Genomic DNA, 16,059 nt, shown 5'->3' on the forward strand with positions numbered 1-16,059 from the left:
ATTAGAATGATTCACTGTTCTGGTTTTATGATGAGAAAGTTTGTGGCACGCATGCAATGCAACTTTTGGAGTAGTCTGAATGCAGTCGTTAAGATGGTCCCAATATGTACAGTACCAACCAGTCCAATGTTTGGACACCTACTCATTTCATTCCAGGGTTTTAACTTTATTTTTTACTCGTTTCTACATTGTATAATAATAGCGAAGTCATAAACTATTAACACATATGGAATCATGTAATAAACAAAGTTTCACGAGGTGGTGCCTTCATTCCTGGAAGGCATTTCAATTAACAGGTGTGCCTTTAGTTAACAATGTGGAATTTCTATCCTTAATGCATTTGAGCCAATCAGTTGTGTTGTGACGAGGTTCGGGTGGTATACAGAATATAGCCCTAGAGAAATGACAGTCCATCATTACTTTAAGACGTGAAGGTCAGTCAATACAGAACATTAAGAACTTCTCAAACTATCAAGCGCTATGATGAAGCTGCTTCCCTCCCAGAGTTCTCTTCTGCAGAGGAAAAGTTTATTAGAGTTACCAGCCTCAGAAATTGCAGGCCAAATAAATGCTTCAGAGTTCAAGTAACAGACACGCCAACATCAACTGTTCAGAGACTGATTCAGGCCTTCATGGTCAAATTGCTGTAAATAAACCACCATGAGAGGACACCAATAAGAAGAGACTTGGTTGGGCCAAGAAACACAAGCAATGGACATTAAACCGGTGGAAATCTGTCCTTTGGTCTGATGAGTCCAAATTTGAGATTTTTGGTTCGAACTGCCATGTCTATGTGAGACGCAGTGTAGGTGACCGGATGATCTCCGCATGTGTGGTTCCTACTGGGAAGCATGGTGGAGGCGGTGTGATGGTGGGGACACTGCCTTGCATTCTACATAAATCACACTTAACCAGCATGACTACCACAGCGAATCGCCATCCCATCTGGTTTGCACCTAGTCCCACTATCATTTGTTTTTCAACAGGACAATGACCCAACACACCTCCAGGCTGTGAAAGGGCTATTTGACCAAGGAGAGCAATGGAGTGCTGCATCAGATAACCTGGCCTCCACAAATCACCCGACCTCAACCCAATTGAGATGGTTTGGGATGAGTTGGACCGCAGAGTGAAGGAAAAGCAGCGAACAAGTGCTCAGCATATGTTGGAAGAGTGCGTGCAACCTGTCATCAAGGCAAAGGGTGGCTACTTTGAAGAATCTAAAATTGAGTTGTCACAACCTGGCGACAAAGGGAGTCCATACATTGGCAGTTAAGGAGTAACAAAAATATTTATTAAATAATTAAGTATAAAACTACAAAGGAAAACTAACCTGTGAAGTATGAGAGTAGGCATGTGAGGGGTGTAATGAAGATGCATGGATGAAGGTAAAATGTGTGTAAGTGTTAAAGGGTGCACCTAATCAAAAAACATAATCAAGCAGATCAAAACAAAATGGTGCTTGTGGAGAGAGAGAGCCAGGACTGGATACCAGGAACTTATCTCCTAGTTGATCCCAAACCCAGTTGAAACTTGTCACCTTAATGACCCAATCAGCAAATAAAAGCACAAACACAGGAGGCAGGGAGAGCGAGGGGGGCGTAACACCCCCCCCCCCCCCCCCCCCCCCCCATCAAAATTGGGCACTAACAACAACCCAAAAATAAAGCCACACATATACAACAGATCAAAAACCATAACTAAAAGGTTCAGACAAATACTATACAAACCATAGAGGCCCACCGGATGCCCATGACAACAATCCGTGGGAGTGGGTAACAGTCAGGTTGTGTCACACTAACCTTCCAGTAGTCAGTGCAAAATCTAAGAGAACCATCTGGCTTGCTCACCAAGAGACACAGGGAGGCCCAACTGAAGAATGATGGTACAGCGATATTATTAACTAGCATGTATTTAAGTAACATAGCTTTTCCAATGAGACATGACACAAACGTTGTTTAATAAAGACAGCATCCCCAACATCAATATCGTGCACTGCCAAATGTGTACGAGAAGGTGTCAGAAAACAGACTGAAAGTCAGTGATCAAATCAGTTAACGCTGCTTGACAATAAGGCAGGTTACCCAACAAACTCCAAGTTTGCAAAGAAACTCTAAAATCGTCAACCTACCCTGCAAAATACCATCAGGGCCCAGCATCCCCTCTTCCTCACACTGTATGTGAAGGTGGAGTGGCTATCCTCAGATCAACGGATTCCACCAAAAGAACAGAACTAACCACGTCAGTTTTAGCACAGTTATGATTTAGTCAATTCAGAAGACAAACCAGTATAATAGGCATGGCAGAGCGGATTCGCCTTTCTGCGCTCAGGGGTAGCAATCAGATTGTGGTTCGGCAATTGTTCGATCTGAACTGTGTATGGGCCGCTGAATTTGGCCTGAAAAGGAGAACCGATAACGGGCAGCAGGGCCAGAACCTGGTCCCCTAGACTAAATAAATAGTCGCAGCGCAACTCACCAGTCAAACAACCTTTTTTCCCCCTTCACCTGAGAGGATGCCAGTTTTTCTTTAGCTATTTCACAAGCCATGTACAACCTGTGTCAGAAACCATTAACATGACAAATTTGGGGGACGCTCAACCACCATCCAATCCTCCTTTATTACAGCAAGGGGACCACGCACAGTATGACCAAAAACAGGGTCATTAGGACTGAATCCCGTGCCCTCGTGATACTTCTAACAGTGAGCAGCAACCAGGGTAACCCCTCATCCCAGTCACGTTCTAATTCAGTGCAGTACTCGCGTGACAGCGACTTCAAAGTCTGATAAACGCTCAAGGGCCCCTTGACTCTGCGCATGAAAAGCACTGGCCTGATTATGTTTTATATGCATTTGTTGCAAGACTTGTGCAAATATGTGCGAAGTGAAGTTGGAACCATGATCGCTCTGAATCGCCTTAACTATTCCAAAAAAATTGAGGTGAACTGTGACAAAGCCTTTACAACAGACATAGTGGATAGGCTGCAGGATATCTTGTAGCCTGACAAATCAGTTCACATGTAGGTGCTACCAGCTTTAGAACAGGGTAAGGGTCCAACACCATCAATAATCAAATGCTCAAATGGCTGGCCTGTAACAGGAATAGGTTGTATGTTGCGGGACTGGCCTTAAAATCTGATTAGGCTTCCCAGTCAGCTGAAAAACATGGCATATTTAGATGTTTAAAGAAAGACATTTCCGATTACAAGGCCAATAAAAATGACCCAAAACTCAATCATAAGTTTTACTAACCCCTAAGTGACCAGAAACTTCATGAGAAGTTCTCAAAATTTGATCTCGAAGCTTAGAAGGAACCACAATCTATAACTTTTGCTGTGAGGTGTCCATTTCCTCACCAACAACTGATCTTGAATGTAGTACCCCTAGGCAGCACTACTTAAACGATTATCAAACTGTTCAGCTATGTGTTGTGTAAGTTCCGTTTTGACCCTAGTGTCAGCACAGCTCATAGCACGAGTCACAGCGCATGCAGAGAATACCTCCGGGAATCTCTGTAGGTTAAGCGGGTTATGAGAAACCACCAGAGGAGATGCGTCACACCAGACACGACAACCGGCTAAGTTGTTACCCAAATCACATGAACACAAGTCAACGGGCAGAAAGGGACCCACCCCAAGGGAAACATCACCTTGCATTAGGTCAGATATAAGTTTGACTTTATGCAAGGGTACAGACAATAGTATTCAAAGCTATCCCTTGAATCAGGACACTGGTTCCTGTATCCATCTCCAGAGAATAAGGCAGAACAGACTCCAAAACAAACGATTCAGAGGCACCCGTGTCTCGCAGAATCTCTACTGGCACGTCACTTCCCAATAGTGAAACATAACCCTCTGACAAATGGCGAATAATAAATACTTAAAGACTTGGACAATTCTTGAGCAACAGGATTAGCACGAACAGGCTCAGCTAACGCAACAGGTTTTACATTTGTGCTGGCCAATCTGCTGACCTATTTTTTTAAGGACAGGACATTAGCTCTTCCAGTGGCCTTTACCATAATAATTACAGTTATTACTAACATCGTTCTGTCCACATGCAACACGTTCCGATCTAGATGGAAATGCGTCATTACCAGAACCAAAGGAATTTGCTGTACGAAATCCACTTGAACTGTTCCTCTGGGGAACAGCCTTTGGGGGTCAGTACGTACGCATTTGCCAAAACAGCAGCTTCAGTCCGTACTTTATGTTCATTTATATAGGTAGCAAGACGATAAGGGACAGACTAAATTGTTCGAGGACAACCAGCTTGTACAAAGCTTCAAAACTAGTAGACCAAACATTGAATTGAGTTAACAAATCCTGTGAAAACTCAACATGGGACTGTTTTTCACCTTTCTTCAACGTTCTGAAACGCTGTCAATACACTTCAGGGACCAACTCATAAAACTGCTGTCCTGCATACTTAACCTTAAGTAATCATCGCTATCTGTAGCGCTAAGAGATGAGTGAGCCCTACTGGTCAAAACACTGTAGCGTCATTCTCAAAAGAAAATTCACCTGAAAGCTTGCCTCCTCTGACAAGTTCTAACCGTTGATGTTGCAACCACAGTTTAGCTTGCTCTGTATCCTGCTTCAACCTTTCAAATCAAGTTATTTTTGCTGTTTAAACCATTCCAGATCTTTGTCATGATTTAGCTGCAATAAAGGGAACTCGTTTTTCTGCTCAAATGTCAAACCAGCACTAGACGCAATTGGTACAGCCAAGACAGCTGGTTCACTCAATTCTGCCTTGAAAATACCAGCTGAAAGCAAATTAGCTGACAGAATAGACCTTACTGGATCCTTGAGACATTTGTCACTGAGCTCATAATACTCACTCAACTTCAAAAGCTGTTCCTTCGTAAACTGCATAAGCAACTCCTCAGAAGGAACACGGGACAAAATCCGCAATAGAAGCCATAATGCTACTACCAAATGAACAGATTAGTACATAGGTATTGATGCACTAGAGCCCGCTGGCACGAAGGAGGAACCAGCTTGCTAGTAACCAACCACAGATGTACTCCAGAGACAACTGCTTTAACCTCTGTCACCACACAAAAATAACAAACTACACAACTTGCCCCCAGTGTGAACACACCGCTATATCTAACAGGGGGAAAGACCATATCTCTGGGCAATGAGTTATGTCTGCCTCAACTTCTCACCGTCATACATTGCAAAGACAACTCACCTCCATAATCCGATAACCCAACAAGGAACAGAACAAAGTGTCTCTAGACAATACAGGACAAAGAGACTTCATGGTCTTCTCTCCACCAAACTAACCTGTGAAGTATGAGAGTAGGCATGTGAGGGGTGTAATGAAGATGCATGGATGAAGGTCAAATGTGTGTAAGTGTTAAAGGGTGCACCTAATCAAAAAACATAATCAAGCAGATCAAAACAAAATGGTGCTTGTGGAGAGAGAGAGCCAGGACTGGGCACCAGGAACTTATCTCCTAGTTGAACCCAAACCCAGTTGAAACGTGTCACCTTAATGACCAATCAGCTCCACCTGTCCCCAATCTGCAAGTAAAAGCACAAACACAGAGGAGGCAGGGAGAGTGTAACAGTTGTGTAACACTTTTGATGTCTTCACTATTATTCTACAATGTAGAAAATTGTAAAATAAAATAAAGAAAAACCCTTGAACGAGTAGGTGTTTCCAAACTTTTGACTGGTACGGTATGCATCTGTCCTCTCACACAAACCTCTGCAGCGTTAGCTCGGGTCAAGAGCGTCACGTGCGGCTTGAGTCTTCAAGACTTCCATTGAAGAACGCTCAAGCCGCACGTAACAGCCTGAACCAGAGCTACTGTAGAGTACACGCTGCATACCCCTTTTATACAACTCCATGTGGCTATTTCGCATAGTGATGTAAGCCAGAATCCAGAGGTAATACTATTCGAAAGCCCACAGAATTGAGAAGAGAGCCTTGTTAGGTGCCCTGAGGTTAGAAATAATCTCCATGACAGTCTGCATGCGGAGTTCTGACTGTTTTCCGATGGTCGTCGTCTGTTGGCTTGGCCCTATGGTTGCGGTGGCACACTGTAAGAGTAGAGTAGGGATGCAGGGCACTTGTCATAGGTGAAGGAAGGAGTTCCACATTACAGTCTCATCATCTGGGCTCAACTATCACATGGTGCACAATATTTCCTGTGGGGACAAGAAATCAATAAAAGGACCATGAGTGATACTGTGCCATTGCATCCTCACTCAGACCAACCAATGAAGACATGAGGGTCATTATTCAAATAGAGGTAAGAGTTACGTCCCAAATTGCAACCTATTCCCTATATACAGTGGTGTACAACTTTTGACCAAGGCCCATAGGTTTTCGGTCAAAAGTAGTGCACTATATAGGGAATAGGGTGCCATTTGGGATGCAACGGCAAGAATGAGTCTGTCGATCAACCGATATAATTATTTAGAGCATTGTTTAGCTTTGTTTTTTTATAACACATTTTATAAACATGACTGATTTTTGTATGTGCAAAATTAGATTCATCCACACTTTGATCCACCAAAATCTGTCACTCAAACAACCCCAGGGGAGTGAAGGCAGCCGACCATTTGCAGGATCAGGATGCAGCTGAGTGAAAGTGGAATTCACTTGTGAATCTGTGTTTCAGCTATCTCATGTTTACTGTCCCTGGCCTGGTTTCCAGATGCTTCTCTTCGGAGGGAGACCCTACATGAACCCAACTCCACCTTCTCTTCTCTGTGGGGGTGTCCCAAATGGCACCCTATTCCCTATGTGGGGCACTTCTTTTGACCAGAGCCTTATGTGCCCTGGTCAAAAGTAGTGCACTAAATAGGGAATAGGGTGCCATTTGGGACATCCCCACAGAGAAGGTGGAGCTGGGTCTGGTACCCATCACCCTCCATCTGTAGCTGGCTCTACAGAATATTCAGGAATGCCCTCCCATGCACCATGACATAAGCAAGTTATTTTGCTTCCTGCCTCATTTCACTTATGTAAACCTTTGTTCATCCGCTCATTAGGATAGTAGGATGTGTTCCCATGGGAGTGGTAGGCTGTGGTTTGTATTATCGGTTTAGAGAGTGGAAGGCTGCTTGTTAAAAATAAGTATTTCTTAATTGCTCTAGTCTAGAGGGTGTTTAATCAAGTGGTGCATGGCTATGAGATCCAGACCTGTGACCTGCTTTCCCTCAGCGCTTCCTTTTCACATCCTTGTTTAATTAGTTTTTGGAACAGGAGCCATTTGGAGGAAAAACTGTAGGCCTCAATGGTCGCTAGCCAAATGTAGTGGACCTTACTGTATGTAAGTCCATAGTCAAGGTAAATGTAGACTTCATGAATCATTTACCATAGAAACGACATTACATCTAGTGATCAGAAAGACTGCTCAGTTATTTTTGACTCTCCAATTCTGCAATTTCAGATAAAGCTGTCTGTTGTCCAGGTGAGGGAGCTATAGTCCAACATCAGAACATATCTTAAGCCAGCAGAACGATCTGCGTCGACTGGGCTGCAGTGGAGAGGGACAAAAGCTTTTAAGTTCCTCATTGTGCACGTCAGAGGAGCTGACATGGACCAATCTCACTGACACCATGGTGTAAAAGGCACAACTCCCCCCCCCTCCTCCTCCTCCTCCTCCTCCTTCAACCTCCGGCATGGAGCCTCAGATCTTCAAGAAGTTCCACAGCTGCACCATCGAGAGCATCTTGACAGGCTGCGTCACCGCTTGGTATGGCAACTGCACTGCCCTCAACTACAAGGCTCTACAGAAGTTGGTGTGGATAGCCAAATACATCATTGGGGGCGAGCTCCCTGCAGGACATTCACCTCCCTTGACCAAGGCCCTTCTCCCCCCAATTGCTCAGTTTGGCTGGGCGGCCTGCTCTAGGAAGAGGGTCTTGGTGGTTCAAAACTTCTTCCATTTAAGAAAGATGGAGGGCACTGGTCTTGAGGACTTTTAGTGCTGCAGACATTTTTAGGTACCCTTCCCCAGATCAGTGTCTTGACATGACCAAAAGTGTCTCCTCCCCTTCATCTACACTGATTTGAAGTGCATTTAGTGACATCAATAAGGGATCATAGCTTTCACCTGGTCAGTCTGTCATGGAAAGAGCAGGTGTCCTTAATGTGTTGTACACTCAGTGTAGATAATAGGTTGCCATTTGGGATGCAGTCACTGAGTAAAGTTCAATGACTCAACAAGGAAAAGCCTCTCCCATTAGCACCTCTGCATGATTCCGCAATCAAACGGTTTGAAGTACAGTGTCACTTTACTGTCATTGCAGGTCACTTTTGTTTTTAATTGTATTTGCTCGTTAGGTAATCAAACCTTTGATATGTGATGGATTTTATGTACTTCCACAGACTGTGGCTCTGCAGCTGTGAACTGTGTGGAAGCCTTTACATTAGTAAATGAAAGCCTACTCAAAAATATCAGTTATGAAAAGTCTAGTTCACATTTTGATTCTGATTAACTATTTCATTCCTTTTGTATGGATATACAGTACTAGTATTAGGAACAAGCAAGATTACAGATTAGGCTTTTGTTTCTTTTGCTTAGTATGCCAAACATGCAGTAAGCAATTTTATATATGTAGGACTCTACAAAGCAGTATGGATAAAGCAGTATGGAAGTTTCCATGATTGTTACTCGCCTGCATTCACTAAATTCTTTGTTTAGTGAACATCAAGAAGATTTTGCATTGTCACTCCACATGAATAACAAACAAAGTGTCATACTTTATTCCAAATAATGTTTATTCATTTTTAAATTTGGTGCCACAAATTAGTGACGTTGATGACAACCTAAATGTATTTTATATGCAAAACCCATTAGAGCGACCGTATTCGGAAACCTCCATAAGAAATTGTGAAATAAACAAGAATATTAACATGAATTATGAAATATCAACAACTCAGTGACAACAACCCAGGTGAGGGATTAGTAACATGTCAATCAAAACAAAACGCATTTCAACATGGATATAACATTTTTTGGGGGGAAAACATTCATAATTACAATACAATTTCAATGCTTTTTACCCCAATGTTTAAAAAGGAGGAATAGCTGATATAGCTATAGCTGTAGCTGTGTTCCTGTTTGTATCTGAGCAGATTAAGGTGCCTGCAACACCTATCCTATTCTATATGTTTTTGGCTGGCAACAGACTGGTCAGAATTTAATGATGGGTGACTGAGTCCATAGACAGATAGCGGGGCCACATTTCCATGGCAACGTGTGGCCCTCAGCACTTCCCTCCCCCTGTGGAGGTAGAGCTGCAGACTGTCGACCTCCTCAGTTCAATTTTCATTGACTGGCACTCGGCTCGTGACTCTAACCGTGTCACAGTAGAGACACCTGTCACAACAGCCTTGCCTGTTTTCATACCTTTTGACATAGGGATTCGTGTGGCTGCGGCACGAGTTGACTGCACATCCGCCCCGGGCTGAAAGGAATCACACAACATAAGACACAAGTGCAGACAGAAAAGTTTTTTTTAAAGTATTATCATAAACTAGCACCAAAATTTTTTTATTTACTTAGTGTACATTTGGTGAAAGCTTGCCATCCTGAATTTGTTATCAAATTTTGTCACATGCACCGAATTTAACAGGTGTGGACCTTACCATGAAATGCTTTCTTACAAGCCCTTAATTAACCAACAATGCAGTTCAAGAAAGAGTTTATAAAATATTTACTAAATAAACGGAAGTAAAAAATAAACATATATAAAAATACTAATAAAAAAGTTAACACTTGTTAGAACAGTGGTGCAGAATTACAATCAATTTACACAGGTTCAAGAGGGATGACAAGAGTTGGCCATATTGGATATCGATTGTGATTAGAATTAAAGTGCTGCATTTCTTATCCTTCAAAAAGGTTCCATCCATACAGAGCCTCTTTAAATCTAGCTCTATGAAAAACCACAATGTTACCATAGCTCACCTTTAACCCTTCACAGCATTAAGAAAGAGCATTTCAAAGCTAGCGTCACAAAAATGATTTACATTGAGTTAACAGAACTTGGGAGAGGAGATTGATTATACATTACAGTATGCTGTTCATATTGCTGATGTGCGGGTCAGCCCACTTTAGAAGTCAAACATCCAAATTGGTCATCACTGGTCCATTTTCAGTTAAAAGGGAGGAACATGTCAGTTTGTGCCAGTAGAAACAGGTGTGTCAACACAAGACCCTTTGAGAGGGGCCTTTTTAAGGTGGGGGGATATGCGTGTCAATTCATTCCAGTGTTAGTATTGGTCATCGGTAAAAGGAGTGCATTTGATTTTGGTATACCTGGAAAGAGTGCTATCTAGGGAGCAGACACCACCTGATATCATTTTGAAACATTTCAGAAGCAACTGAAATATAAGAGATTGGATATCATTTAGATGGTTTGTCTGAAAAGAAAGTCACGTAATTGAAAAACTATTACTAACAACAATATAGAATGTATTCAGCATACCAGCTGAAAATGGTTACATAAAATATACAATACAAAGCTTCTCTATTAGTGAGACAGCCGATGTTCATATCATCATAAAAGGGAGAGGGAGAGCTGAACGGCAGAAAGAACCTTTGTAAATATACTAGATTTTGACTACTCACCACAGACTGAGTTGGCCTGGTCGGTGCCAAGGTGATGGGGGTGATGGTGATGCTGCTGGTCAATTTGTTGGGGGTGGTCTTCCCAGGAGCGGTGGTGATGTTGTTGGGGTGACGCAGGGAGCGCAGCACCGTACCTGGGGGTGCCTCCTTGCTCTCTGTGCTCACACTAAGGGGCCTGACCGTCACTGTGGGGCTGCTACTGCTGACGTCTGATGGCCTCTTGAACTGAGGTCCCAGGTGGATGTGGATCTTGTTGTCCTCCGTGGTGGTGATTATGCTGGCGTTGGAGTTGTATTTTCTGACGGGCATAGGCAATGCCTGCTTCTCTGGGGTCACTTTGAACACAGCCCGGCCCATGGTGCTCATGTCATGGGGCTCTGGGGATGCGGAGGCAAAGGCCTCCGTCACAGGAGTGGTGCTCACTGTAATGATGGAGACGGGGGAGAGGGGTCTGTTCGAGTCTGAGTAGGAGGAGCCCTTACTCCTATCTGGGGACTTGGCCCTGGAGATGGTGGTGATGGTGACTGGAGACTTGCACCGCTCAGGCCCCCCCATTACGCCCTCACCCGGCTTGCTCTTTGAGAACACGGTAGTGGGCTTGGGAACAATGGTGATGCGAGGCCTCTGCAGGCCCAATGTGGGGATGATGGTGGCGCTGGAGAAGAAGTCCTCAGCACGAGGGCCGGTGATCTCCAAAGTGGCAGTGCTGTTCTCGTGATCAGGGGTTACTCGAATATGCAACGGCTGGCCTGGCTTTTGTGACATGGACAGCTCTGGTGGACGAGGGGAGGAGTCCCCGTTGTCCTGAGGGTTTGGGGTCTTCTCTGGGGTGGTCTGAGTGATCGTCACTGCATCCTTCTTCTTCATCCAGGGGATCCATGATTTTCTCATGCCCAGCTCAGTGGTTGCTGGGGGGTAGCGCTCCAGCACAGTTACAGGCTTTTTCAGACCCCTCTGCCTCAGGTTGCTCATGATATGGTTCTCCTCCAGGACAGATTTCCTGATGAACACTGCAGGTGTGTCCTCCTCGGCAGGTTCACTGACCACCACGTCTGTCTGGACTGCGGTGGAGGTGACAGGGACGTCAACTATCCTCCTTCCATTCATACTGGGACGCAAGGCGCGGCTGTAGCGCTTGGTGACCTCCAGCTCTTTGGTGAGGTTGATCACTTCCTGGCTCAAGCTCTTCTTCTTGTCCTCCTCCTCCAGGAATCTCTGCTGGAGTAGGGAGTAGTCCACTTGTAGCTGGGAGAGCTGGTCCTCCTTGTTCATCAGCTCGTGGATCTTCTCTTTGAGGGCCTGGACATCTGCCTGCAGGTCTCTGGTCTTTGCCTCCTCCATCTTGCAGAGCATCCTCAGCTCAGCCTCCTGGCTCACCGCCTCTCCCTTCTCTATGGCTTTGTTCCTGGCAGTCCGACTCTTAATTTCCTCCAGCAGCTGAGAGAGGGCATTGGCCTTGTCCTGCTCCATTCGAAACTTCTTCTCCAGTAAGTCGTACTCGTCCTCCGTCTTCATCAGGTCACCTTCCACCACCTCAAGCTGTTTGAGGCGGTTTTTTAGCCTTTCAATTTCCTGCGTTAGCTCCTTGAATTTGTTTTCCTCGTCTGGGGGTCTCTTGCTGTCCTTATTGGCTCTGATTTTTAACAATACCTTTTCTGCCTCCTCTAGCCCATCCATTCGTTTTTTCATTACACCGACCTTGGAGCTAAGATCCCTGCACTTTTCCTCTTCACTTGTTAGTTTACTTTTCAGTTCATCTTTCTCTTTAGTAAGAGATGTCACTTTTACCTCCATTTCTGATTTCAGTCTGAGGAGCTTTTTGCTCTCCTCAATCAACTTTTCTGTGACCTCCATAACTTTACTCTGCTCAGTTTTGAACATTTTATTTAAATCATCGCTCTTTTGCTCCTCCTGTTTTATTCTCTCAGTCATGTTCCTTCTCTCATCCACTAGTATCACTGTAAATGACTTCAGCTTCATCAGGTCATCCTTTAGGCCCATCTCTGCCTTCTCAAATCTCAACTCCGAGTTCTCCAGTTCTTTCACACGGTTTTTCACCATGTCCAGCTCACCAACCAGGTCCTTTGCCAGTCCTTTCTCTCTTTCTAGATTAATATGAAGTGTTGCACACTCTGATTTGCTCGTGTTGAAAGCCCTCTCCAGTTTCTCCAGATCCACCATTCTCTTCTGCAGTTTCTCCACCTCCAGCCTCAGCTCCCGGCCGGTGGTCTCCTCGTCCTGCAGCCTTTTCCTTAACTCTCTGGCTTGGCTCTCCGTCTTGGTGATCTCCTCATCCTTGCCCTCCATCTCCAGGACTCTCTTGCGCAGGGTCTCCAGTTCCACCATGAGGCTGGAGTTCCCACACTCCCCCTTGCTGATCTTGTCCCTTAGCTCGAGGAGGTCCTCCTCTGACTTCTGTAGTGCCTTGTTGTTCTCCTCCAGCTCCTCGATCCTGTGGGCCAGGCCTGACAGCTTCAGGCGGAGCTGACGGCTCTGGGACTCCTGGTTGGCCAGCTTGGCAGTCATCTCCTCATGCTCCTGGGTGAACTTGGCAGCTTTGCACTCCAGCTCCGCCTCTAGCCTGAGGACCTTCTGGCCGTCTTCCTTGGCAGTGCCGCGTACAGCGGCCAGACGCTGTTCTCGCTCCTGGAGCTTGCTGCTGAGGTCCTGGACCTTCTGGCTCTGCTGGTCGATCTGCTCAATGTGGAGCTGCCGCTCATCCACCAGCATCAGGGCAAAGGACTTGAGTTTGACCAGCTCCTCACGGACCTTCTCTAGCCTCCTGCTGTGATCTTTGTCTTTACGAGCCTGGTACGCCTTCTCCTGCTCCAGCAGCCTCTTTAATCTGGGAGAGAGCGAGAAGAGGGGAGGGAGAGAAATTGACAGACAGAGAGCGATGAAGTGTGATTGAGAATTTACATTTCAATTTGATGTTTCACCTGATGATGATATTATTATTATAATAATAATAATAATAATAATAATAATAATAATAATAATAAATCCCCCTCTGTATGAAGAGGCCGTGAAACTGTATGTACTACATTGTTCCTGCTGATGTAATTACACTGTAGAGGAACAATGTAGGCCTGTTCCTGTACACTGCTACATAGTACTTACAAATATTGAACCTTTGAGTTCGTAAACTACAAATAGTCTGGAAAAAAAGCATTTCAATAAAAATAAAAAAGTATTATAACTCTTACAATGTCTCACAAATCTCCAAAGTTAAGTAACATTTCCCAGAGTAGAGGAGCCTGACCAGACTCAGAATGAGTTCCTTATCCCCAGCCCAAAACCCCATGGGCAGTGGTGAGATCCCGAATGGGAGGTAGGCAAGCAGAATAAATGGCAAAGGCATGATAGAAGAGGAAACAAAGGAGGGGGTGGGGGGCAGATTAGAAGCCTGAACCCTCATGATTCTCCACAACAGGGGCAACACTGCCCTTCACACTGAGCAAAGTACCACAATATCAGAGACATGCTAGCTGGACTGTAAAAAAAAAAAAAAAAAAACACAACCAGTGTCCTTAACACGGAGTGAACCTTAACGGAATATGTGAGTAGATGTTTAACTAATCTCTGCGGGAGTCTATCTCTCTGTGCAACTGCTATAGAGTGTCTGCTGCCTGCAACAGGTCCCTTCCATATGGTTCTCACACAACCACACTAGAAACTCAGTGCATAATCAGGAGCGAGTCTGGATCATTGTCCGCTGTTGCTTTGCATTACAAACACATTTTCCACCAGCAGCTGGTCTAACAATGCACATGATACTTACTGTAACAGCTAGACTACGCTGTTTCTTAAAGTTTCAACAGCTCAAACTCACCCAGTACTGGTCGGGATGGATTAACTAGGTCCTTGCCTAGCATGCTTTAGATAGTGCTGAGCTGTATTCAGGCAGGCATCTGCTCCCTCTCACTGTGTCGTGAGAAGGCCCCCAATCCACGAGGAAATGGCCATCAAATTCCAAACATGTCATCGATGGACAGTGAAAGGTGAATTGTGTAAAATTATCCCTGCTCCACTAGCTGGTGGTGATGTCATCCCTCCTCCCATTTATTCCACAGAATGGTGCTGCCCTTGTTTGGCCACAGAGGAGGGGTTCAAGCCAGGGGGGAGGCTTTTCACACTATCTTTCCTGTTCCCCTGCTCTCTTTTCTCCCCCTTTCTCCTCCAACAGAGAAGGGGAATTGTATTTGTGAGATTCAGTAGATTTGCAGCAGCCTTTTAGACCAAAGGTAAATGTATATAGAATTATACTACGTTAGCAGGGCTTCTTCCCACTTCCAACACACAAACTGTTGTCTTGCCTGACCCAATTGTTTCTTGTCCATCTTGCAACCAACCATGTTCCCATAGACACAAGGCAACAATGCAAGGGGAAAGTTGTTGTTTTGGTGAACAATGTCACACTAGTGCCAGACTAGTTCATAATGGTCTGCCCCTTGAATGCAAAGAGAAGTAAATCCAAATTTCGATCTTTGTAGGATGCTACTGCTACATCCATATTACAGTCGCAGTTGTAAATGAGAACTTGTTCTCAACTGGCCTACCTGGTTAAATAAAGTTTAAATAAAAAATAAAACTGTAATAATTAAGATGCCAGATCCTAAGGTGGTAAGGTAAAAGTGGACTTGTACATTTTCACAACAGGATGAATTTGCTGCACCAGAAGCCCAATCCTAGAGTGGTTTCAGATATTTACAGCACTGCAGGGTTAAAAAAAATTAAATAACAGCGCTCTCACCAACCCCTATGGGCCCTGATGAAAAGTAGTGCACTATTTAGGGAATTAGGGTGTCATTCCAGACACAGACCATAACTCCTGGCTGGGAGCAACACTAGTGGTCTTGTTAAAGTGGAATCATGCAAATACCACACGGATGTCGTCACTGGTCATAAAACCTGTGTCACAAGGTCCAGGGTGGCCCTCACACAATCTGCCTGGCAGCTTGTCAAGTAGAAAATGCTCCAGATTAACAGCAATACAGGAGTCAAAGGTTGCATGACCCACTGAAAAATATTTACCATTAGCTACCCCAGCATTTCAGGAAAGAGTATACAGGCATACTTCAAGGTATCCAGATAATCTTGAGGAGACCAAGTTTGCACTCCTAATGGCACGTTTTTCCTCTTTATAGTACACTACTTCTGACCAGAGCCCATAGGCCCAATTATGATATGACATAGTTCTGCAACAAGATACTCCTTTTATTCCCCCCCATTCTCAGTGGTGATGATAGTGTTAAGAATATGAGCCAGGTGTCACTTCACTGATTATCGTGGCATTATGAATAAGTCCTTTAGCAGGTGACCAGCATGTTTCCTGGTGGTCAGGGCTATTCATAGTCACTCTGTTGACAGAGGCCTATCAGTGACGGCAAAGAATGTCCAAAACCTCCTACACAACATGTCTGTGGCCAAGCTAGGCCCACAGCAGAGACTGAACT

The 16,059-nt window shown here is 44.6% G+C and overlaps 1 protein-coding gene across 9 annotated transcripts in view; it reads right to left on the bottom strand.

Moving 5' to 3' along the window:
• Positions 1-1,272: 1,272 nt before the first annotated feature.
• Positions 1,273-16,059, bottom strand: part of LOC139407014 (filamin-A-interacting protein 1-like) — a 45,293-nt gene continuing 30,506 nt past the window's right edge. For 3 of the 9 annotated variants that reach the window (XM_071150260.1, XM_071150261.1, XM_071150259.1), the window contains exons 5-6: positions 10,604-13,448; positions 8,439-9,437 (exon numbers count right to left, since the gene is read on the bottom strand). In XM_071150260.1, the coding sequence (XP_071006361.1) occupies positions 9,237-9,437; positions 10,604-13,448 (3,046 nt within the window). In that variant the 3' untranslated portion in view covers positions 8,439-9,236. Of the gene's footprint in view, positions 1,334-2,220; positions 6,165-8,438; positions 9,438-10,291; positions 10,357-10,603; positions 13,449-16,059 lie in introns of those variants that run through there. The other 6 variants (XM_071150263.1, XM_071150262.1, XM_071150265.1 and 3 more) reach the window with 4 other exon arrangements.

The sequence above is a fragment of the Oncorhynchus clarkii genome, chromosome 4 (genome assembly GCF_045791955.1).
Source record: "Oncorhynchus clarkii lewisi isolate Uvic-CL-2024 chromosome 4, UVic_Ocla_1.0, whole genome shotgun sequence".
NCBI classification, from domain to species: Eukaryota; Metazoa; Chordata; class Actinopteri; order Salmoniformes; family Salmonidae; genus Oncorhynchus; species Oncorhynchus clarkii.